We start from the raw sequence: 25,137 nt of genomic DNA on the forward strand, positions 1-25,137 counted from the left end.
GTGCTTCTCTCTGATTCTTATAATTCGCTCCCATTCCCTCTTTCTCTTTGTTACTCAGCCCTTTAGTTATTTCTTACTATGTGGTTTCCGGTTTGTGTTAACAAATGTCCCTCCATATATATGATTGCTGGAGAATAATACAGCTACTGAGACTGCATTTCAGCACTAATTTCACACGTTGACGAGTTTCTTATAAAAATATAAGCCAGAAGACACATAATACAACCTAATGGAAAAGCAAGAGTGTTTATAGCAGTGGGCCAGGACACCCTTCTGAACGAGGCCTTCTAGTCCCCAAAAGTGGAGGTGTGGGATGTGCTTGTCAGGCTTTCGTCAGTACTGTTGTTTTTCAGATTGCCTAAAACTAAGCAGTGTGAAAGGCTGACCCAGAACTGTGGTTTTCCAAAGTCCCTGTGGAGCAGCCACAGCTTCTCTGGGCGACCTGTGCCAGTGCCTGACCACCCTCAAAGGGAAGAATTTTTTCCCAATATCTAGTCTAAACCTTCCCTCCTTCAGTTTGAAGCCATTCCCCCCTGTCCTGTCACTCCAGGCTCTTGCATACAGTCTCTTTCCATCTTCAGGTCACCCCTGAGCCTTCTCTCTTCTCTATGCTGAGAAATCCCAGTTCTCTCAGCCTTTCCTCTTGGGAGAAGTGCTTCATCCCTCTGATCAACTTGGTGACCCTTCATAGGCCATATGCACCATTATTTCTTACAGGGGCACAACATAGTCCTGGCATGACTAGCTGGCTTTGAAGGCTTGTGTAAAAAGGGCAGGACTACTGCCATATCATCTTCACTAGAGCTATCTGATAATTTTCTGACATAGCAAAGGTTAACAGCATGTTTTGCTGTCTTCAAAAGCCCGGTCTTTAAATCAAGAGATCTTGGGGTCCTCAGTTTTCAACAAATCCAAACTGAAGTGACAGCTACTGCAAGGTCCCAAGTTCTAGTAGCTGTCATGTGTGTGGCTTCTGGGCTGCAAACCCCTCAGACTGACCCCTATTTATATCAGAGGGGGTTTATCAGTGTTATTAGTAGATGCTATTATCATTCTGTTTTCTGGCCAACTGCTTTTGGTTTCCAACTATAAAAAGCTTCTGATTGATTTTGGTGCCACCTTCTGATCAACAAAAATTAGGCAGCTTTTACAGTGTAGCATTTTCTGATGGTGAATTTGCATGTGGTGCATTCACAGGATGTTCAGTGGAAGCACAGAGACCACGGTGCTTTTGCCAGGGTTACTTTACAGACCTCACCCTTTTGAAGCAGGACTACGAACACATGAATTCTTTCAGCTTAAAACCTGACTGTGGAAAAAACTTCTCAAAATTAGAATTCTTTAGAACAAATACTTCTGTTTTCAGAGATGTCTTGATGTGGAACTTTCGCTTGGGATTTTTTTTGCCTTGTGTTTACAGTATGGCCATTCATGGTTATAGAATTTAAATATCAATGTATGCTATAAATTTTGGAAGGTTAGGATATATAAACACCTATATTTATGACATTAATTATCTTATATCCACTTCCATAGGAACAAGACCATTTTGTTTTACTTTAACATTCTGAAATGTGCCAGCCCCGTAGTGTTAATAAACCTGCAGTGCCCTACAACACAGGTGAGTGAAATGGAGAGAGAAAATATTTTCCCTGCATCTTAGTCATGGTGCTTAAGAACTAGGCATACATTTGTTTGGATTTAAAAATTGCTGTTCATGTCCTTCAAAATATAACATGATTGTTTTATAGATGACTTGTAGCACACAGTCTCTGTAGCCTGTGATGGTCAGAAAAATTAAATAGAAACGTACAAGATTGTGTGTTTTTGATAAGAGTTGACAAAAAAAGTCTGTTGAGTTGAATACAGCAATTTGTGACTTATGAATTCATCACAGGCAGCTATCTAGTAGTATTCAGTGCATGCAGAAAATATGGATTGACACCTCTGGTTTTCAAAGCTAGACATGTTCAAGAAAATGTGCATACTGCCAGTGACAGGAACCACTGGCAGTATGCACACCCAGTATGTAACCACTGGTTGTGGTTAGAACCTATGGCACTTTGAAAAGTGAAGATTTTGAAAACTTGTTCTTGCCTTATGCCACACTTCGTACTCCCTTTGTGCTGCAATTCCTCATGAAGCTGTGAAATAAACCCAGTCACTGAACTTATGTGGGTTAAAATTATCCTCCTAATCTTTTTTACAAGACCACTTTACTGACCTGGTTTATTGAATAATTGCACAACCAGTTATGTCAGTTCATCTTAAGAGGCAACAACTTAGAGCACAGGGTAGGTCAGAGGAATTAGGTGCAGGACTGCTCTGATCCAGCTTTGCTTCCAAAGTAAAGTGCAGTTAAACTACAGGTGACAGATGTGGTCTCATTCATCTTGACAACACTCAGTGAAGTACAGTGTTAATTTGGATGAGGTTTGTTACACAGTAACCAGTTTACTGATTACAAATGTTAATTGTCTGCTTACTGGACTACCATTTTAAAATGTTTCCCATTTCTTGCTTGCCCTTACTCCTGATCCCTATCCTTGATAGATATTTCTGACTTACTAGTTAATGTGACTTTATGGACAGTTTGACACAGCTGAAGAGGTGGAAATCTCCAGCAAGGAATAGCAAGAACCCTTTTAACAATTGGCCAGTTGCTGTCAGAACAAAACCTTTTTCTATCAGCAGCAGATTTGGCTTCAGGAATCCCCATCTGTCAACATGCAGACACTAACACTGTTACCCTGCAGTCTTTACCTCTCTTACTGGAACGATTCAGTCTGTTCAGAAATACTGAGATCATTGTGTGAGATTTGACTGGTGCTGTGGTCAAGTTGGTAATGGCCATGAATCAAGTAAGGTGAAATACTTGTTTCAGGAGAGTTTGTTGGAGTGGAGTAGCTATTTTGTTCATTTTCAAACATGCAGTATCTCCAAAACTAAAAATGCTTTTGAATGCTGTTTGTTACTGCAGATGGTTAAATCTCTGTAAAAAGATGGCCTTTACATGCCAGGGTTAATGTTGAGGAGTCAGAACATCTGTCCACTTGTGTGATTCCAGTGACCAGCAGAGCCTTCAGAGTCTGTGTATTTGGGCAGCCACTTCTCCATGCCCTAAATCTAAACCACAGCTTCTTAGAGGATGCATTCATTAAACCCCAGTCATTTCTTGCTTTCTCACATAAATCCAACTTATAATGGTTGTACCTTAAGTGGTGTGAACTTCATTCCTGATGTGTGCATCCCCTTGCTTTGTAACTAGAGAAGATCCAGCCTTTGTCAGCAGTTAAAAGTCACTTTTGAGTGATTTATGACTATCTTGACTTGACAATATTTGTAGAGATGTATTTGACTGAAGAGACTATGTAGAAGGATGGAACAATATTACCTGAGACTTTTAATTTTAGTGAGACCTTTTTAAAATAAAGTTCTCCTTATACATGTAATAGAAAGAAATTGCATGTATCCTGTGGAAGTAGCTGCCACAGCACCTCGTTCATATACACTGCTGCTGATAGAAGTAGAGGAGGACCTGACAGATTTTTTCTTGTTCTTCAAAAAAAATAAATAATGCTTTTTTCAACAGACTGAAAACTCTGCTTATCTACCAGAATGTGTAATACCTAAGAAGGTACAGAGAGGGGCTTGATGTGCCTGATATGAGGAGAGACTTTGAAAGTGTGTTCTGTCAAAGAATTTTAGAAGTATTCGTCTAGGGAATCAAAAGGACAACATACATCCCTTTCTAAATCCCGCAGTAAATAATACTGAAGGCAGTGGCCTTTTTCTTGCTTTTCCATTGCACTAATTTTCCTCACCCTTCTCTACCCCCAGTGTATCTTTACTCTTTTTTTTTTTCTTGCAGCTTTGTGTTTCAAAGTGCCCAGACAGGTTTGCAACATACATTGATGTTCAGGCTTCCTACAGATATAAACCAGATCAGTGGAATTACTTCAGGCAGTTCTGCAAACCTGGCTTTAACAATCCTCGCAAGGTGTGTATCTATCAGTAGGTGATGGAATATATTTTTTCTTCAAGCAAAGTGTAATGTACATAATTTTACTGAACTGCATCAAAGACTTGAATTATCTGATGTCACTGTATAAGCATATGTCCCATTTATGTGATTTGACAGTTGTTTAAACCAGGGTGAAGGTCTTGTATACACACTAAATTCCCCACTCTTTAAATGATTGCTGTTTGCTTAAAAGAATATCTGCAGCTACCCATGTAGTTGCAGTACTGTGGTAGGTACTTAGGTACTCCACAGCAGTAGAGCAGAGTGTCTCAAACCAATTCTTAAGGCTCATAAGTCATCTATAGCTACTTAGAAATTTAGCTAAGAAAATTAATCTATCCTTCATGTTATTGATTTTGCACTCAAATTTACTGTGTTATTTCTCCAATCTTTAAAACACCTTGCAATTCAGCTATATTAGTTGTGCTGAATTCTTACTTTCTTTAAGAGAAAAGGTGAAGGGGAGGCAAGGAACAATTGCCCAGTCACTTCTGGCTTAGATGCTGATCCAAAGTGAACAGGTCTTTTCTTTTGTTGTCACTAGAAAAGAAAAGAAGAATAGTCTTTTCCCAAATCACAATGACAGTTTGGATTCTCACTTAGATCATGAATATATCTTGCAGCTCCACCAGCCAGGTTTGGGGAGGAGGCTACAAAGCCCAGTTTGGGACATTCTGTCAGACTGGATGAGAAACGAAAAGCATGTAGTTATTCTGCTATGTATTCAGCATTACTATTTTTCCCCTTTTTAGTCTGTTGCTCAAGTCCTACGTGATGAAGATTGTCCTTCGATGATCATTCCAAGCAGGCCTTGTGAGTGGTTCTACTTCTTACACACGTCTTAGCAGATTGTGAGCATTCCCATTAAAGCACAACTCCAGTCTGAAGTGTGTTTTTCATAGTGGCAAGGTCACTATGAACTGTCTGTTATCTGACAGTCACATCCATTCAATTTTAAAGAGTTTGAAAATATAAATATTTACTAATATTTCTTCTAACTGTCATCTGGAAACATTCAGCCTGTGATCAGGTCAAGCTGAGCTCTTTCTTGCTCTCGAATCATCACTGATAACAAAAATTTTATGGCTCAAATTGTGCCTTCCAAAATATGTGAGGAAGCAACACCACTGGCATCAAGGAAATGTTACGAGCATGGGAAGGCTCATATGGGCAGCTGTTGAAGTTCACATGATACTTCAGCCCAGTTGCAGTGCAGCTCTTTTCAGCTGCAGTGCTGGCTATGCAGGGCATACAGAGGAATTAAGGGGTCAAGAATGTTTTTGTCACTATGGTCAGCACATATTTCTGAGTAGATAACCACAGATCTCAGAGCTCATCTCACCTGCAGAAATGTAATACTGACCCAGAAGCTTATGCAAATAAGAAATTGCTGTTTATTTTTGCCATGCTTTAAAATGGACATCATGTAAAACGGGGACAGGTTATTAAAAAGAGAAAATATGGATTCAGTTTTAAAAACATACTAAGAATTCATATTAAAACTGATGTACTGACCCAAAAGACAGAAAATAATTTGCAAAGAAACCATTATCTTCTTTTAGACTACAACAAGGGGCAGGGATTACAGAGGGAGGAAAAGAGGCACGTTACTTAATTATTTAGTCAGAATAATTGCTGGGGTAGATATACCAGACTGAATATTGAACCCTGGCATCAATATTTATTGGAATCTGATAAGGAAAGCACTGAATGGTTAAATAAAGTACAGCTGTGTAGGAGGACTGACCTGCTCTTCCCTTTGGAATAAAACCCAGGACTTTTTGCAGCAAAGAACAGGGCAGCATAAATGAGTGTGCAAACATCTCTCCTTTTCTCTCTTTTTTTATAATCTCCTCCTCCCTCTGTCTAACCAATAGTTTCTGTCTTTTTTCCATTGCTTCCTCTCCGAGAATATCTAGTGATAGTGGCTGGTACTGGAACTCATCTGGCATATGAGGAACTGACACTTGCTGTTATGTATTGTTTTGGGTGCTAGTACCATTCGTGACCAGTCAAGTTGAGTCTGTCCCTGGGGGCTGGTCTGATTATTACCATGAAATGGCATATTTGAGAAGCTTCAGTTTTTGTAAGCTGCCCAGATACTGACAGAGAGTAAGTTCCACATTTATTACAAGTTCTTAAACTTTTACATATACTACTGTTGTTGTTTGGTAGGACCTAGAATCTCCAGTTGAAATCTATGATCCTACCCTGCCTGTAGCTTGGACAAAAAGCCCCAGAGCATAAAAATCATAATCTTGAATGTAATGGCTCTTCCAAGATTTGTCAAAGTCAGCATATTGTTAGATAATCAGTTGACTGCAAATCTGAAATTATTTAAATATGTTACAAAAGAAAAATGATACAAGTGGAGCTTGACATGAAATGTAATATGCATTACTGTGTTTTGATACTTTGAACAGTTCTTAAGAGATGCTTCCCAGACTTCTCCACAAAGAATGGTGTGTTGACCGTGGCAAATCAGACTACGTTCAAAGATGGAAGAGGAAAGACAAGAAATGTAACTGATCTCAGGGAAGCTGCAAAGTAGGTTTTACCCTTTTTCAGTGTGTTCATTTGTTGGATTCTGAGACTGTGCAATAATTTAGGAATTCAAAAATAATCAGAATCTGCTGTAACCGATGGCTGAGAGTACCCAAGCAAGACTTGGTAGTAAGTGGTCTCTGTGTGCCTGAGCACTTCCAAATTTCAGTTAAGGAAATCCAACACTGTGGTTTGCAGAAAGGAGCAAAAAGTTTTAGCCTGATTGTCTCAGTGGTTATCAGTTGGTTAAATCATTCTTGTTGTTTTTCCTCTAAAAACTTAGTTTTGCTAGGAAAGTTCAAGATGCAAACCTTCTGCTGCAGGATTCAGGCCAGCCAGTGATGGCCTTGGTTACCCTCTTCTGTGGTGGCCTTTCTACTACCATAGGCTGTCCTTTGGGCATCTCACCTCATCACAGTGCTCCTGCTTTGGGGAAAAAACAATGTACTGGGCTATTCTTAGAAAAAAAATAATACAAGCAAGCACTTTGCAGGGTAGGAAAACAGTTCCATAAAGTAAACCTTTTGCTTCTCTGAGCTGCTTTCTATGCTATTAGCAGTCCTAGAGTCACAACTGTTTGGCCATTGTTACATTGCAGATATGAATAGACTACACTCTGGCGATAAAAGCTTTTTAATAAAACCTTTTTAATAAATTTTTTTTCACTAATTGCAGAGAGACTCTTATGCAGTTTTTTTCTTTGCTATAACTGTGATTGATGTTGGCTTGATGACAGAACTGGAACTGAAGAATTGCAATATGCTTTTATCACTAGGAAAGATATTTCGAATTCTTTTACTGAGCCTATTTGTTGTTTAAATACATTCTGCTTTTCTACCTGAAGCAACCTTTTCTTTGATTTGTTTTTTCTCAGCGGCATCAATAATGTCCTGGATGCAAGATCAATTGGAGTGAAAATTTTTGAAGACTATGCCATTTCTTGGTATTGGATTTTAATGTAAGATTTTTATGGGTATTTTTTATTTTTCCAAACTCACTTTGGAGCATACAGGGAATAAAAAAATATATCATGTATGTGTTTGGTACCAATCCTACTTTAAAACTCAAGGAGCAACTGTAATTTCCTTTCATCACATGATAATAAAACTGTTGTGGTTCTGTGCATGAGATAAGGATAGTACAGCATACATACATAGAGCATCAGTTGATCTGGGGTAGCTTTTTAATGTCCTGCCAGACAGAAAATCAGGAGGTGCTGTGTTCTCTTGCAGGACCCATCTGCATGGCAATTCCAAAACTCAAAAATCTGAATTAGGTGACTTTCAAACCAGTTGCAGTTGCTAAGTGTCATTAGTGTATATATATATAAACCCCACATAATTTCTAAATTCATATTAGCAATATATAGTTAAATCCATTATAATCTGTAAGTCCAATATAAATCCATAACTCCAAAGCAGCAGGCAAAGCAACATCAAGAACAAAAAGTATTGAATGGTATTAATTTCATCTTGCAATTAATACTAGCTAATCACCAATTAATTAAAACAAATTTGAAACAAAAGAAGTAGCTACTTTGCTGAAGCAAATATGTAAGTATTTGTGCATTCTTAACCCATTAATATTGGTTTTGATTGACGAGAGTGTTCAATTTAAACGGGAACAAAAGTCATTGCCAGGTGAGAGCCCGTAACATGCACATGTTAAGCATTAGTCAAGCCTGAATGCAAATCCATGACAATAAATACATACTTTAGATAATAATATGGAGAATTACTTCAGAAACATCAGTTAAGCTTTTAAAAGTGTTCAGTCACTGGTGGAGGGACAGCTTGCTCCTAGTCTGATACCATGCTCACAGTCGTTAGTGGCAGGAGACTTGGAGTACTCTGTACTGTAGATTAGACCGTGGCCTGAAAAAGACAGGGGGTTGTACAACTGGTGTAAGTGACAAAAAGGGCCTTGTATTTAGTCCCATTCAACCAGCCTGAGAACCTAGTGCCTACAAATATTTCAGGCTCTGCCCTGTGAGACTGTCATATATAAACTATTTGTTTGTAATAGCAGATAATAGCCATGAGAATGTATTTCATAACAAAGATTTTGAAGTACAATTTTACAAATCATTCTCTTATGTGAGATGAAGTGACCCTCATTTGGAGTAACAGGGATACAAGAAAGTGAATAGATTCTCACACTCGTTTTCCCTGCGTTTATTTCTTCTCTTTCTAGTGGGCTGTTCATTGCAATGATGCTGAGTCTGCTCTTCCTTGTGTTATTGAGGTTCACGGCTGGGGTTCTCTTCTGGATTTTCATCTTTGGTGTGATTGGAATTATAGGTTATGGTAAGTGTAATCTTCTAGCCTCTGAGGCTGTCTTTCTTTATTGCTTAAATTTGGGCAAGGAAAATCAGTAGTTACATCAATTAAATGGTAGAGCTGGGGGAATGAATGCCTACTTTGAGACAAAGTTAAGTGAGAAGGACTTAAGTGGCAGCAAAATGTAGGAAGAATCCAGCTGTGCTCATACTCACCACCAGATGTAGTAAACTGCCTTATCTACACACAGTATGCTCAGTGTGTCATCACTTGTACCGATATTATAATTGACTAGGCTCATAGTGGTGCATTTTTGGGTTTTGCTTACCTGATAGGCTGAAGACAAAATGCTTGGCTTGTAAAAGATTTTTGTTAAAATTTGTCTTTGCATTCTTCAGAAACACTCATGTTATATTGATTGTTTTTTAAAAGGCATCTGGCATTGTTACTGGGAATATGATCATCTTAAAGGAATACCTGGATCTGACCTCACTGTTTATGATATTGGATTCCAGACAGACTTCAAAGTGTACCTGCAACTGAGGCAAACATGGTTAGCATTTAGTAAGTGCCCTTTAAATTTGGTATCTGTTAATGTATATTCAGGAGAATCAATCAGTGTCTTGCTACAGTTTCTGCCCTGTTAAATCTCATCCTCTACATATGGTGCCTAGAGAAGCAAACAATTCCATTTCTCTGTATTGTATAAAAGTGTGCTTTTTTAAAATGAGACTAGTATATTTTTAAGGAAGATAATGCAATCACAATAGTGATACAAGTGAAAAATTCTTACGTTATTAGCATTCTACTTCCTGTGTGTTCAGTCTTCATCATGGAGAAGTAGAAGGCAATAATCAAGTTAGTCCCGATGAAGTTGCATAAGGAGAGGCATTTTTCACTCCCAGTTTATTTTTTCTCCCTCTTTGAGTGCTCCAGAATTGTGATTAATAACTCACATGAGTAACTACATCTTTGTATCTTAGAGTCATAGAATATGCTGAGCTGGGAGGGACCCATCAGGATCATCGAGTCCAACTCCTAGCCCTGCACAGATGCCCCTACAATCCCACCATGTGTTTAAGAACATTGTCCAAATGCTTCTTGAGCTCGGGCAGCCTTGGTGCTGTGACCACTGCCCTGGGGAGCCTGTTCAGTGCCCAACCACTCTCTGGGGAAAGAACCTTTTCTTAATATGAAACCTAACCCTCCCCTGACTCAGCTCCAGCCATTTCCTCAAGACCCATCAGTGCTCACTCGTCTTCACAGAGTGAAGAGATCTGTACCTGCCCCTCTGCTTCACCTCCTGAGGATGTTGACGACCCTAATGAGGTCTCCCCTCAATTTACGTTCATGTCACTGAATTTTTTTGGAGGCTGATTTAAGACTGTGGAATGAACCGTAGCAAATTTCATCACCTTTCTTTTCAAAAGTGCTCCGTTGCCTTCTCTTGCAAGGGCAGTGTATTTAAAACAACATCTTCCTGGAACAAGGCAGCCTGCAGCACACATATTCCTCCCCAAGAAAGGAGAGACAGAAGACAGAACCTGTCCGGTTCTGAACAAATACCTGTTACTGTTCTATTAGAAGGCACACAGACACTTAACTGATGATGACATAACCTAAAACGCTGCCTCTCCCTATTGGTAGCTAAATTAATAGAGCAGTAGTATACTGCTTAAATCTCCTTTCTCTTCTTTGTGTCTTCATTTACCTCTGTGTTGGATTATTGAGCTCATAAGGCATCTTCTATAATTGTTGAGGCAGAGATTTTTAATATTCTATCCCTAGAGAATATTGGGACTTTATTATGTTTTTTTTCTTCTGACTCTTCAAGCTCTTTTCCTTCCTGATTCCTAGCAGCCAGCGTATAGTTTATCTAGAAGTCAGTGTCACTTTCAGATGAGTAAATGGAGATACTCAGGAATTAAATTGCTTTTCCAACATCGCCCAGCAAAATAAATAGTTAAATACCCTTGAAGAAAGTGTACTCATAGTCCTAGTCTAGAACTCATCATGTACTGAAATGGCTTGCCTTTTTCACAATGTTTGGAACAAGTACCTTAACTTAACAGAGCTGAATTGAAATGAGACCAACTTTAAAGAAACCTGGTTTTATATTTCTTCATCGGAAGATGATATTGAAACGTGTGTAACAAAAACTTTGTTCTGAACAAGGTCTGTGGCTCTGAGTACCACAGCAGTCACTTGCCACCTGCAGTTCTTTTGCCAGGAGTACTGATAATACTTGAGATTGCAATTTAACATCATCTGTGAGTATCTGGGTCTGATATTCTGAGACTATATCTGAGCTGTGGGACCTAAAGCCAAGTCTCATGTTCCTTTGCAAATCTCCATACAAGTTTATTTATGGATACTGTCCCTTCTGTCTTCCTCTCCCTCCACGGAACTTCTTATGTGCAACCACCCACACCTGCTGGGCTGGTTTAAATGTTATCTAGCGATCCAAAGGACAAAAAAATTAATGGATATGTCTCAGAGTCAGAGGAGATGTGCTTCAGGCATTAAAGACTGTCTTCTCTAGATGGAAGTCCACAGAATTTTCTTACTTTCTACTGCAGAAGTAGGTTTTGAACCAGCACAAATAGAAATCAGACAGAAGCAGACCCTTTACCCAGATGAGGGTTATGATTCAAATATTGCTTATAACTAAGAGAGGAATTGTTCTGGAGCATGGTGCTCTTAGAGCTCTAACCTCAGAGCAAATGTGTATTATTTCATCAGCACAACTGGAAGGTGAAAATAATTTGTCCAAAACTGTCCGATTATAGTCGCTTCTTTTTTTTATTTTAACTCAAAGGAGGTGAAAGGAGCTCATGTCAGGTTAATGCTCAAACAAATCTATTGATTTTAGTGCATCTAAATTTTAGAACAATAGCACTCAATGAAAAAGTTGTCTCTTCATCTCTTTTTTTTTAATTGTTATCTAAATGCTACAAATGAGCAGCATTATCGTATGAACTTGCAAAATGCTTGTTTATGAAAAGTAGAATTTGTAAAGGATGAATTGTATCTAAAGCTAGATACTGCAATTACATTAAAGTAAGTTTTTATCTTTGTCTGAGAATTATATGTTCTGTATTTCTTTTAAAAATATAAATGCTAATATCAGGTTCTGACTAGCTCTCTGCATATAGAACTTCTTTAAAGTGGAACTGCATGAAGTGGATTGAAGTTTGAGAGGTGCAGTTGGAGAAAGAGAACTGCTCAAGTAGAGAATTTTGTGGAGTTCATGAACAGTAGTGTAAAATACAAGGGAAAAAAATTACAGAGGTTTGGTTCTTGATAAATCTAACTTTTTTGTTTGTTTGCTTACAGTGATAATACTTTGTGGTGTTGAAGTCATAATCATACTGATGCTGATCTTCCTAAGAAATCGGATCCGGATTGCTATTGCACTGTTGAAGGAAGGTAGTAGGTATGTTTGTCTGATTTTAATACATTTTGAATTCTGTTAAACGATCTCTAGAGTACGATCTTCTCAAGCTCCAATACCAAAGGCAGAAATTTGGGGGTTAAAATACAACACTGAATTTGTTGAACCGAACAGGTAATATAAGGAATGCCAACTTTCTATTAATGACATTGTGCTTATAGGAGCATTTTTATAAGGTATTTCTTATCTCTCAGCTTCCTGCCTTAAGAATACATACATTGTTGATGTTACTGCATAGGGCTCAGTGCAAGGTGTCTCAACAGAAAAGCTGAGTGTGGTACACTGTTAGTAGGAGCCTAGGCCCTATAACTACCAACTTTACTCTGTCATTGGATTGTCTCTGGAATGATATACTAGTGGTAGAGGATTGGTGTTGTTTTGTCTGTGGCTTTTATTTAGGAAAAACTGGTTTCTTCTGGCTCCAATCCAACTATTGTGTGGACAGGCATAAATCTGCAGAGAGAAAAGGAGTTTTCTGTGACCAGGCATTTTAAAAGGTTGCAGTCCAAGATACCTCTTTTTAGCTCTGAGTAAAGAAGAAAGCAGAGCAGGATATGAGAGTTGAAGGCGTAAGGGGCGTCTTCATTTTGTGTTTCCTGAAATATGCATAGGTTTTGTTTACAGTGGTTTCTGTTTTACACAGTGCCAACACTTTTTTTTTTTTTTTTTTTTTAAATGGGAATATTACAAAGGAGAGATGGACTTAAATCTCAGGCCCTTGGATTTTTTTTTGCAAATAGGCTGTGATCTCAGAGGCCTTGGAAGCAAAGCTGTGTTGTTAGAGCACAGAGAGTTAGCTCTGAGTTTTTCTATATGCACTTCCTTGTGGTCTTCTGCCATCTCTATTGACATTGTGGTTCCTAGGAATCAGGATTAGGGATTTTTGTGATGGGATTAAGAAATACAGAAGTTCAGCATTCAGTCAGATACCTGTTTCCTGTGTTAACGCTACTGTGCAATTAGAGCATAGCAATTAATTTTGGCAGCACTAAATTAAACTCTTTAATTCCTGTTCATTAAAATCCAGAGACACTTTTAGCACTCTTAAAAACCTTTGCTCACAACCTTGACAGGTAGAAGGATTTTAGAAAGCTCATAAACTTCTTGCTGAGAAGTAATAACATTCTGTAGTTTTTCAGCAGCATGGAAAGGTCAATTGAGGATGAAGTTTTTACTCTTGTGCATAATGCATGAGATGAAACAGTGTATGTAATTACTGTAAACCTAATAGACCATGCCCTGTATTCAGAAAGATGAAAAATAAGCTGCTGATGACTGGAAGTCAAATTATGTTTTTCAATACCTTTTAACTATTTTTTCAAAAGTATTACAATTATAATGCTAATAATTGACTTGAAATCCATAGTCAGAAACAAAAGTTGTTACTCAGTTTGTTGGAATAATTGTCCATGGTCTTAGTGGTAACTAAGAGGCCTACCATTAAATGCTGAACACAGCTAATATGTTGTGATTTTTTCTCACACAGCATAAGGCTGTGTCCACCTGTGTGACTTTTACATCTCTGGACTCAGAAAACAATTGGTGTGTTGCTCATAACCTGCTGATTGCACATGACAATTTCTTTGCATTCCCCCCAGCATTTGCTACTTTACCTGTAGAAACTGAGTAAATTTTTCTCCTTTTGCATTCTGGGAACTGCATCCTATAAAACAAATAATATCAAAAGTGCCATAAGTCATAGGATAAATACTGTGGGAAATAGTACTAGACAAAAAGGCTTGTGATAGGCTTACAGGGTCACAGGAAAGAAAATTTAGAGTAACAGGACAAGATAGATGACAGGCATGTAGAGACTGTTAATGACTGTAAGCTTCAGTGAACAAATCACATGTTCTATGAATTCACGTCCAGTGAGATACCCAGCTGGAGTTGTTCCCTTCTGAGATAACTGCAGCCAGTTTACCAAGAGGGGTTATATCAGCTCCCTCTCTTACAGAGAAGTTGTCACTGGCAGAGTAGGAACTAGCATCCTCAAGTTCCTGCTCACTAGTCACATTCTATCCACAAGAATTAGCAGTAGAATGTCACTCTCTAAAACATAAGCCTTGATGTTAAAAGAAGCCCTCTATGCTTTCAGCAGCGAAAGGCCATTATTCTTCTTGCCTGCCAGTGGCCAAAGGTGACCACCACTCATCTATGGCACATGCAAGGAAAGTCACGTAGTCACAGGAAGCTGTAAGCATGTCCTGGCATTGCAAAAACAAGTTGACTGTCTCTGCCCCAAAATAGCTAGCACTTCTAAGGCAGGGAAGGAGCTGGGAACAGAGTTGTCAGATACAAAGCAGAACAAGGTAATTTCAGGTCTGTCGAAGCTGAAGGAAGAGCATGGGATGAGCAGAGTGGGATAAGGACATAAAAAGTGATATCTGCAGCAGTCAGCAAGGAAATGTCATGGAAATTGGTCAGTGGCCTGTAAAGAGATGGATATGTGAAGCAGTCATGAAGAAGGAGAAAGAAGACAGGCTGGAACATGGCAAATAGATAAAGTTCACTGTAGTACTACTGTTGATAAAAGTGGAGTGGTAGAAATGACAAAGTCAAGATTTGAAGACATTTGAATAAAGTTCCTGCAGTATTCTGAGATCCCAGTGCTAGATTATGTTACAACTGTCAACAAGGATCTCAAAGTAAAATTACTAGAAGAGGACTGATAAAAAGCTTGTTTCTGGAATTGTTGTAGCTTATTGATATGTTTTGTTTCTTTCATAGGGCTATTGGCTATATAATGTCTACACTGTTCTACCCCATCGTCACCTTCATACTCATTGCAATTTGTATTTCCTACTGGGCTGTGACAGCTGTGTATCCTTCTGTGTACCTCTCTGGAGCAAGTCTTCTGGTCTGCAAGACTTGATAATTCTCTGCTATTTCATGTTAATCAAAGCAGTGTTAAGAGGGTTATTTGGTCACTTAGCACGTCATGTGCTGACACACTCTTCCTTGCCGCATGATTGCATGTGATGTACAAATTAGTGCATTTAATCTAATTAAAAAGAACTGGACTAAAATTTATGCCAAGGCAGGGGGGGATCATACAAGGTATTGTGTACTACTAAAGGTTGACTTCAGGGACTAAAAAGGGCCCTCAGCAAAGAGTGAATATGGTCTTTAAAGTGCTGTGTGCTCTACAGGCCTGGCGTTAACAGTCTCTTAGTTAACTGGGGGTGGAGTGGGCTCTGTATGTGTTTTATTCAGAAAAGTGTGAGAAAGGAGTGAGAGAATATACAGTGCACTGTCTTCTATGAATTGCCTGACAGCAACCACTGTTTGTTCCCAAACAGCAAGGGCTTGGTAAGGATTAAGAAAGGGGAAAACTGCTATTTGAAAACCTCTTGTTCTTTCATTCACAAGGAGGGTCAGAATGTTAATTCATCCTTATGCTCTATATCTACCACCAAAATACAAACTGTCAAAGAACTACTGCATAGTCTACCTTGTCAAAGATAGATATGCAGGAGAGATAAAGACAACTTTCAAGGTTATACCCTCTGCCCATTCTGGTATGGGGTTATTACAGCTCTGGGATGGAGTTTGCTTTAGTTCTCAAAGTAAAAAGAGTATTCAGTCTTGTCTGTCAACCCTTCAGATGCATCTCTGCATAGCAAGAGAAGTTTTTGTGTTACCTGCACAAGTTCTTTAGAGCTCTTTACCCACTGCAGAATCCTAAGTTGCTCAAAGCCTACAGTTCTGTGATTCCTCCTTAAAATATTTCGTTCAGTTTTCTGGCCACATCAGGAGAACCTGTGTATAAAGTCATGGCTAATCAAACACTGTGCAAGTATGCAAACCTGACTTGTGACCCAGAGGTAAGTGTAACAAATATTTAACTATAGTGAGAGCTATACTAGTTGCATTTCCTAATCACTGTTAAAAGGCAGTGCTGGTAGAAAATGTGCATATTTTAAGTAATGATTCCTCATGTTAAATCTGAAAATATTACCTAGTGTTCAGGTAACACTTCTTTGTTCAAAGAATTTTACAGACATAAACTAGTTTTTCTGCTAAATTGTCTTGTAAATATTAACCATTCTAATTTACAGGGTGAGAAAGGAAGACAGAAATAAAAGTTTATTGGTATTCTTTAATTCATGAGGAGTCTGTTTTGTGGTCTTCTAGAGGCAGTGGCAGTGTTTGAAAGCTGTGCCTCAAACTTGCCCAAGGACTAGCCGTGATTTGAAGCAGAAGCTTAGCTTCCTTTGGCACAGTAATTACCTTTAGGAAGCTCAAGAAATATTTGTCTTGTTTAATCTAAATTTTGCCTTTGGTCAAAAATTTTTACTTGACTGGGTTTGAATTTAAAGATGTTTATAGAACTAGAAATATTTATCAAATGTTATGCACCTGGGGAATAATAACCCCACACACCAGCACAGGCTGGAGAGCAGCTCTGCAGAGAAGGACCTGGTGGTCCTGGTGGATGACAAACTGTCCCTGACCAGCAGTGTGTCCTGGGGGCCAAGAAGGCCAGTGGGATCCTGCATTGCATTAGGAAGAGCATTGCCAGAAGGTCAGGGAGGGGATCCTGTCCCTGTGCTCAGCCCTGTGAGGCACATCTGCAGTGCTGTGTCCAGTTCTGGGCTCCTCAGGACAGGGGGGACATGGAGCTCCTGGAGCGGGTCCTGCAGAGGCTGCAGAGATGATGAGGGGACTGGAGCATCTCCCTTACGAGGAAAGGCTGAGGGAGCTGGGGCTGTTCAGCCTCGAGAGGAGACACTGAGAGGGGCCCTCATCCATGTCTGTCAGTGTCTGCAGGGAGGAGTCAGAGGATGGACCAGGCTCTGCTCGGGTGTGCCCAGCAATGGGGCAGGAGGAACGGCTAGGAGCTGATGCATTAAATTCCAGTATACTGCTGTGGTTGTGTAGATACCAAAGAATTCCTCACCCTGCTGATGTCTGAACGCTGCAAAAGAGAGTAATTAAAATTGCTTTGGTTTTATTTCATGCCCAAACCAAGCAAATACATGAAATGAACAATAGAAATAGGGAAAAGTAATTAAATGTAAAGACTACTCCTCTTTTAATAGTCTGAGGTACGTAAGGAAAGTTGTGAACACATCCACAGTTTGTATGAAATGGCATAGCTCAGTTGTTTTCCTTTCAACTGTGATGATTTACCTAAATGTCAGATTTGGCCTCTAGTTTTCAAATAAATATATTTTTTTTATTGTGAGCAGATTTTCTTTAACGAAACTGAAGTGTTTATGTATCTTAAAAGTATATTTCTGAAATTCAAATTCCATTTATGTAGGTTTCAGGCATGTAGTGAACAACCCTGTTTGCTAACACCTAGTTTAAAGTTAAGCATCTCATAAGTCATTGATATGAATCCTTGAATATGTAAACGGGTTACGTAGTGCTGAAGTGCAATGTTTAATGAACTAATGAAACATCAAGCAGAATTATGTCATTTAAATTAACCCACTAAACTTCAGAGGCTGTGTACACAGAATGCATTGCTTATGATTGTGTTGTTTATTTTTTTTTTCTATTCAGACTTTTAACACAACCAATGTGACTAAGTTGTGCCCGGGTGCTCAGTGTACTTTTGCTTTTTATGGAGGAGAAAGCCTGTACCATAAGTACATCTTCATATTCCAGTTAGCCAATGCCTTTGTCTTTCTCTGGCTGGTGAATTTTGCAATTGCACTAGGTCAGTGTACTCTTGCTGGTGCCTTTGCCTCCTATTACTGGGCCTATCGAAAACCAGCTGATATTCCACTGTGGCCGCTCTTCTCTTCATTTGGACGAGCAATACGGTAAGAATGGAGCTGGATGTGAGCCTGGTCATGTATCCAACAAGTGCTTTTTGTACATCTATGGAAGCCAGTCTTAGAATATCAGATGAAATGATTAGTCAGCATTGTGGTTTAATCTCTGTAGCAGCCAAGCCCCTGCAGCCACTCACTCACTCCTCCACAGTGGGATGAGGGAGAGAATCCAAAAGGTGAAGGTGTGAAAACACATGGGCTGAGATAAAGACAGTTTAATAGGTAAAGGAAGGCCATGTGCACAAGGAAAGCAAAACAAGGAATTCATTCCCCATTTCCCATGGGCAGGCAGGCATTCAGCCATCCCCGGGACAGCAGGGCTTCATCATGCATAGCAGTGACTTGGGAAGACAAACTCCATAACTCCAAACATCTCCCTCTTTTTCCTCCTGCCAGCTGTTACTGCTGAGCATGACACTGTATGGTGTGAGATACCCCTGGGGACAGTTGGGGTCAGCCATCCTGGCCATGTCCCCTCCCAGCTCCTCGAGCACCCCCAGCCTGCTCGCTGGCAGGTCAGGGCGAGGAGCAGAGCAGCCCTCGGTGCTGTGCAAGTTCTGCTCAGCAGGAGCTAAAACCTGGCTGTGTTATCTGCACTGTCTTGGTCATAAATCCAAAATATAGGACAGCACAAGCTTCTCTGAAGAAAACTAACTCTAGTCCATCCAAAACCAGTACTGTCAGGAAAATGTACTTGTTAGGAGAAGGCTGAATCCTGTAGCCCAGGATCCTGTACCCCTCCAAGGCAGCTGCAGCTCCCTCTCTCGAGGTCCAACCTAAGGCTGAGCAGGTGCTCCCAGTAAATGCACACACCAAATACTTGTATATAGCACATATGTACACAGATTGGCAGACAGACACAGCACTCAGAAACACCAGCAGCACCAATGGCTTCAACCTGTTTGGCAGATCAGGATGAAGGTCCATTAGTTTATGGAATTCCCACTAATGGACCTTCCTTCACTTAAGATTTTATTTGTATATACATACCCATGCACAAATATGTATTACTGTACATATGCACAGGTGTGTGACATAACATTCATTTTGTTTTAGATACCACACAGGTTCGCTGGCATTCGGCGCCTTAATTCTTGCAATTGTCCAGCTTATTAGAGTAATACTGGAGTACTTGGATCACAAATTGAAAGGTGAGGTTTATGAATCTGCTGTAAGTTGGTAAGACCTCCTTTGCTAAATTACTTCTTTATTTTTCCAAGTGTTTTTTTAGCAATAAGAAGAGATTAATTCCACATTATCCATTGTAGTTTCATTTGAAACCGGTAGATTTGTGCTAATTTACTCAAATTGAGTCTATGTTCTTTGGAACATAATGTAAAGTTCAAGTAAAATGTGAATCTGATCTAATTGAAAGCTAGTGAGATAAATTTGGTCGAGAAAGAGAGTCTATACCTAGAAGGAAAGAAATAACGTTTCTGCTTTTGTCACAATTTAATTTTTTTTTTAATAGCTTTCTACATTCTGAAGATGGTTTATGAATTCTATGTGTGATGTACTCTCTCCTGGTTTTTTTAGGTACTCAGAACTCCTTCACTAGATTTCTACTCTGCTGCCTCAAGTGCTGTTTCTGGTGTTTGGAAAAATTCTTAAAATTTATAAACAGAAATGCCTACATCATGGTATGTGTCGTGTCTGTCTACATGTGGTCTACCCCATCTGGGACACATAAATACCCTAGCCACTACTAGTTGGTCAACAGTCAGCAGTACTTGAATCTGCTGAATAAATAGTGGGATTTATGGGAGTTTTCATGTGGTTATACCATGAAAAAATAAGATTTTTTTTTTCTTCTAATCTCAGTCTCTTTTTATGCCTGTCTTTGTCTATCACCCCCACCCCCAAAGCAAGTGGGAAGGGATGGCATAACTGGTTAACTCTCCCTCTGATTCAGCAATTGAGATATTGATTTCAACAAGGGTATTACCTTTTTTCATATTACATGTTGATGACACTTCTGTTTGGAGGCAGTGTTTGAATAAGGAGGTCAGAAGGCATGTGATAACTGTATTTCCACCTGGAAGTTAAAAGCACAAGTTCTACTAGCAGCAGCAGTGATATTTCTCTAAAATAACCCTTCTTAGCTTCCACATAAGAGAAATTTGAAATTTTCACATTAATAAACACAGATTTAAGCCTAGGATGTTCTGACTTGAAGCAATTTTGATGATTGAATGGTATGGTCACAGACTTCTTGTCTCAAAGGAGGTGGCTGTAGTGGGTCCATTATAACCTGTGTTCCTGCAATTGATGTTTCAAATTAAGGCTATCTTGAAGAGGAAGTATTGTTTTTGACAGTCTTTACAGTTGATAAACTGTCTGAGATAAATGTATCCAGTGTATCTTACCCTTGTGGACACTATTCCAGGAAGAAATGGTTTTGTTCCTGGATAACTTTAGCTGCTTTACTTTATGCTAATTTCTTCAGTGAAAGTCGAAGAAGGTACCTACAGGAGTCAGCTCACTTCAGCTCTACAAGTACCTGTTGCTTTCCACTGATTATAAATCTAATGTAGGTAACTAGCAAAGGGCGAAGAATCCCTCAGCGAGTAGCTTTTTTGCTCTGCTTGGCAAACTGAGTACTGAGTCTACTGCCTGTAAGATCACAAGGGGTGGCATGCTCATCAGCAGGTGATTTGAAGGGGAAAGGTTGATAATACTCTGTCCCTACCTGGTGGGAAGCATTGAGAAGCAGTAGGTGACTGGGGGAAGTGCTTTATGTTCATCTGAGTTCGAAGGCCATATATTAAACTATGCATTACATGCAGGAAGATTCTGGCATACAAGGAGGTATCCTAATTATTTTAAATACCTAATAGCTACTATTATTTTGCAGATTGCCATATATGGTAAAAACTTCTGCACCTCGGCAAGGGACGCATTCTATTTGCTTATGCGGAATGTGGTGAGGTAAGGGACCATCTCCCAGTCCTTGGAAATGTCAGGAGTTGCTGCTATTGTACTCTGAAGACACACTTCTTTCCTCTCATATATCTCCTCCAAATACTTCTGTGAGCTGCTCTGTCCTCAGCCGTGGCCCTCACTATCACTCAGTGTGTAACAGCAGGCTGTCCAACCTGTACAGTAACCTGTGCAAAGTTGATATAATATCACAGGTTTGTTGTGACTGCTCCTTTAAATTCATAAGTACCCAGTAGATTGTAGTAATGCCTCCAAGAAACCAGTGGTGCCCCTGAGAGGAGATCCGTGGATACACAGGAATGGGATGCTCATTGTCTGCAATAGGTGTGTTTCTTGAGCTTTGGTCCACTTACTGTCTGGGAAAAGGAAAGCAGAAAGACTTCAGATTCATTCAGAAAGCTTACAGGGTGTCAGACAATGGAAGTAAAGAAGAGAGAGTACTTTGCTTTCAAAAAGAGTATCTTTTACATAACCAGATCTCCCCTGGTGCTGGGAACTGTCCTGCCCTTTTCTCCACTATCAAGTCTGCTGCCAAACTCCCTGTTCTCATCCGTACTTTCCTTCATTGTGTCTGGCTCTTCCTTTACTACTGTGAGATCAAAAAACAATGGGAGAATAACTTAGGAGCAGGCCATGGTGATGCAATAGCAGACAGTATTACCAAGCAAGAGACACAGTAAAACTAGTTAAGTAGTTTAGATTATAAAGTGAAGGACTGGGAAGAGGAGAGAAATGGAGGGGGAGGCTCAGATGGAAATGATGCTTCAGGAAGAAGAGAAAAGGATTGGAGATGGGACAATAGAGTGCTTTCACTGTGTTAGCCTGCACTAATATCAGGGCAGTGATGTCCACACCATGTAGTGCCTACGCAATAGAAAAGCTGCCTTCGTTTCCTGACAGAATATCATCTCTCTGTCCTTTGTGATTTTGCTCTTAATCAGTAAAAGCAATATCTAAAAGCCAGGCATTTAATTTTGTTGTTTCAAATGAAGATGTTTTATCTTGTTTTTTTTGCGAAATCTGAATTCTGACATATTAATGGTGATTAGTCTCTTTAGTAGTTCCTAATGTTTATTTTTCATGGTAGTCAGTGCTGTATATTACTATATCCATAGACCTCAGTGCTGTGAAGAGTTTGATGATACAAAGCTCATTTCAGCTCATCTGTATTGTTGTTCTGTCAGCCTGTGAAATCAGCAGAAGACAGCTTCTGGTCATGTTTTGCCATATCCATAGATTTAAGGAGAAAGAATACAAATGTCTGTTCTGTGATGATTGTGTATCATTTATCTTTTGCTGAACAGAGTTGCAGTTCTGGACAAAGTTACAGACTTCCTTTTATTCCTGGGGAAAATTCTTGTTGCTGGTGGTGTAGGTAAGCTAATTTTTTTTTTTCTGAGTTGTGTGTTCTAGTTTCTGGTACCTACAAGCATGGCTGCTGTAATCATATATACTTAATTAACAGCTGGAGGTTTTCATCAGTCTGACTGTTTGGAAATCTGTTCCCGTGTTTCTAGAATTTGCAAGATTGAACTAAAATCTTTTCTTTTTTCCTTTTTTTTTCCCTCTTCTCCCCACTCCCAAGCCTCTGATGTGCCTTGACAGCATCTTTTCCTTAATTGCTTTTACAGCTCTTCTGTATGTGTGGCTGGCACAAGGTCTTCTGCAGCCACAGCATCATAGTTGGATCAAAACAAATTCACACCCAATAAGTCAGCCACAGTCAGTTCTCCTTTCATAAGAACTGAACAAAATTTCAATTGAGATTCACCTGGTAGCAGACAAGATGCCTAGAAGAGGTGTTTCAGATCTGCAGGAGATAGGCCGGAAGCTCTGCTATATTCTAGGCCATTAAAACTATAAGCTAGAATAAAAGAAATAGAATATTTCTAGCATTCTTATAGGGTTTTCTTGGTTATCAGTAAATATCAAAATAGATTACTCATGGTTTTCTGTGACAGAAAAGTGTTTTTCTGTTTTTTAAAAGAAACAATTTCAGAAATTCAGTTTGGCAGTATTCCCTTTTGTTTTTTTAAATTGTCACAGCAGTTTTAAAAAACGTTTACAAATAACTATATTTTGCATTCTGTATATCTTAAAAGATAACTAATTAATTATATTTTAATCAAAAATTGAAAACTAGTAACAAGAACTCATCTAAAATATTTTGTCATTACTGTAGAATTACATCATTTATTAATTTTGCTATTAAATTCAGTAGAATGATGAAACAGACCAATTCATTAAAATATTTCTGGGCCCATGAATATCTTTATGGTAATGAATTCATTTACATGTATCTTCTGTTAGATAATTAGTACTGAGGAATTTATTGTTTACAAACTTTTATTTAAACCAACTTTGGATCTGTTGTTTGTCTTGTCCATTCTTTACATGTTAAGAAATAAGGGCTAGCATGGAAGTCACTAATTGCCTGTGCTTCTTGCAGGTGTCCTTGCATTCTTTTTCTTCACACAGAAAATACCAATCTTTGCACAGGAAGCACCAACGTTAAATTACTACTGGGTACCATTGTTGGTAAGGCAACCATCTAATCTTCTGAACCCTGGGGGCAGTTCAAGGTGCTCAGACTGCTCAGGGCATGGTCTGATCACAACTTCTGTGGTCAGCCCCTCAGTGGCACAGTATCCACTGAGGTGAGGACTGATCTGCTCTGCTGCAGTCCTTGGGATCCTTCAGGCAGAAGTGGCAGTGCAGTGACTCTGCATCTTCAGAAAAATTAGGTTTCACATCTGCTTTTCTTAGTCTTCCCAGACAATAAAGGTTGGTGGTGAGGCACTGGTGGCAGGGTGGCTTCTAATGGAAGGGATGTGCAATGCATCTCCAGGATGAGTGTTTCTTGAAGGAGTCCAGAATATTCTTAGCATATATTCTCTTTGGAGGTTGAAATAATTCTGTTTTGGCAGCTGGAAAATGAGTGGCTACTGCATGTTAGAATGCAGTGTCTTGACCCTCTGATCGCTGTCCACAGCACTAGAAACCTTTGGTAAAAACACAGAGCTGACATTAAATTCTCCCAAATTTGCTTAGCAGACTAGGCTTCTGACTTGTGTTGATAATGCCACATTGGCACCAAAAGAAGTTTGGGGGTTTATTGTGGTGGTTTTTTATTTTAGACAGTCATCATTGGCTCCTACCTAGTTGCACACGGGTTCTTCAGTGTCTATGCAATGTGTGTCGACACGCTTTTCCTCTGCTTCTGTAAGTACTACCTTTTCTTTCAGTAATACCTGCAAGTCATGGAAGGGGGAGTAGAAAACCACCTTGTCCTTTCCTTACAGAATTCGGGTGGCATACTGGCAGACTGTGAAAAATTAGAAGCTTCTTCTTTTCAGATACTCTCCTTAATGCATTCTGTTTTAGTATTCAAATTTAATTAGTTTAAAAAATGTAAGGTAGCTTCGTGGTTCATGGTAGTACCTGGCTTTTGTCTTTCAGATGTTCCTTAAATTTCAGTAAGTTTGCTTCAGGGTGCTTTTTGAAGAGCCCTGTTCGGTATTGATTCACTTAAACTTCTTGATAATAACAAATATATTCTTTGGTACTTTGTTTTCAGCATAATAACCCTGAACAAAGTATTATGCTGAATCACCTTAAGAATTCTGTAAAATATCACTTGAAACTATTTGTCCCTTGGACCCCCTATGGCAAGCAATCATGGGCACTGTCACAGGAACAGAGAATACTAAAATTACAAAAGAAATCTGTTGGTCTCAAATTAGGACATGATTATAAGAAGTGGATGTCCTTAGTATATAATACCTTCCCTGTGCTAGATTTTTCTATAAAGAAATTCATTCTGATAGGTCAGTGTAGAAGTTACATGGTAGTGATTGGTCTTGCAATTGGCAAATTTGATAATACTGAGGGAATACTGAAATAGTCATAAGCTTGATCTTTCATATATATGCACAGTGGATTACTGACATGAGATAAACTCACTTTAGCTGTGCTTCCCTGGAAACTGAGGTTAGCAGTGATTCTGGAAAAACTAGGTTGCCAAAGAGTCATAGGAACAAAATCATTTAGAGAACTGAAAGTTGAGAGCTACGTCCTATTTATCTCAAGTAATGGACCTTGGTTCAA

The 25,137-nt window shown here is 39.2% G+C and overlaps 1 protein-coding gene across 2 annotated transcripts in view; it reads left to right on the forward strand.

Moving 5' to 3' along the window:
* The window catches only part of SLC44A5 (solute carrier family 44 member 5), a 71,872-nt gene that overhangs the window by 41,354 nt on the left and 5,381 nt on the right, over positions 1-25,137 (forward strand). For both annotated transcript variants that reach the window (XM_027651456.1, XM_027651454.1), the window contains exons 5-21: positions 1,537-1,621; positions 3,872-4,000; positions 4,777-4,837; positions 6,448-6,571; positions 7,443-7,526; positions 8,762-8,874; positions 9,280-9,411; positions 12,184-12,283; positions 15,032-15,124; positions 16,041-16,128; positions 17,816-18,078; positions 19,147-19,241; positions 19,627-19,730; positions 20,945-21,018; positions 22,335-22,405; positions 23,480-23,568; positions 24,168-24,252. In XM_027651456.1, coding sequence (XP_027507257.1) covers positions 1,537-1,621; positions 3,872-4,000; positions 4,777-4,837; positions 6,448-6,571; positions 7,443-7,526; positions 8,762-8,874; positions 9,280-9,411; positions 12,184-12,283; positions 15,032-15,124; positions 16,041-16,128; positions 17,816-18,078; positions 19,147-19,241; positions 19,627-19,730; positions 20,945-21,018; positions 22,335-22,405; positions 23,480-23,568; positions 24,168-24,252 — 1,790 coding nt within the window. The remainder of the gene's footprint in view (positions 1-1,536; positions 1,622-3,871; positions 4,001-4,776; positions 4,838-6,447; positions 6,572-7,442; positions 7,527-8,761; positions 8,875-9,279; positions 9,412-12,183; positions 12,284-15,031; positions 15,125-16,040; positions 16,129-17,815; positions 18,079-19,146; positions 19,242-19,626; positions 19,731-20,944; positions 21,019-22,334; positions 22,406-23,479; positions 23,569-24,167; positions 24,253-25,137) is intronic.

Source organism: Corapipo altera, unplaced genomic scaffold (assembly GCF_003945725.1).
Source record: "Corapipo altera isolate COAL_440 unplaced genomic scaffold, ASM394572v1 57, whole genome shotgun sequence".
NCBI classification, from domain to species: domain Eukaryota; kingdom Metazoa; phylum Chordata; class Aves; order Passeriformes; family Pipridae; genus Corapipo; species Corapipo altera.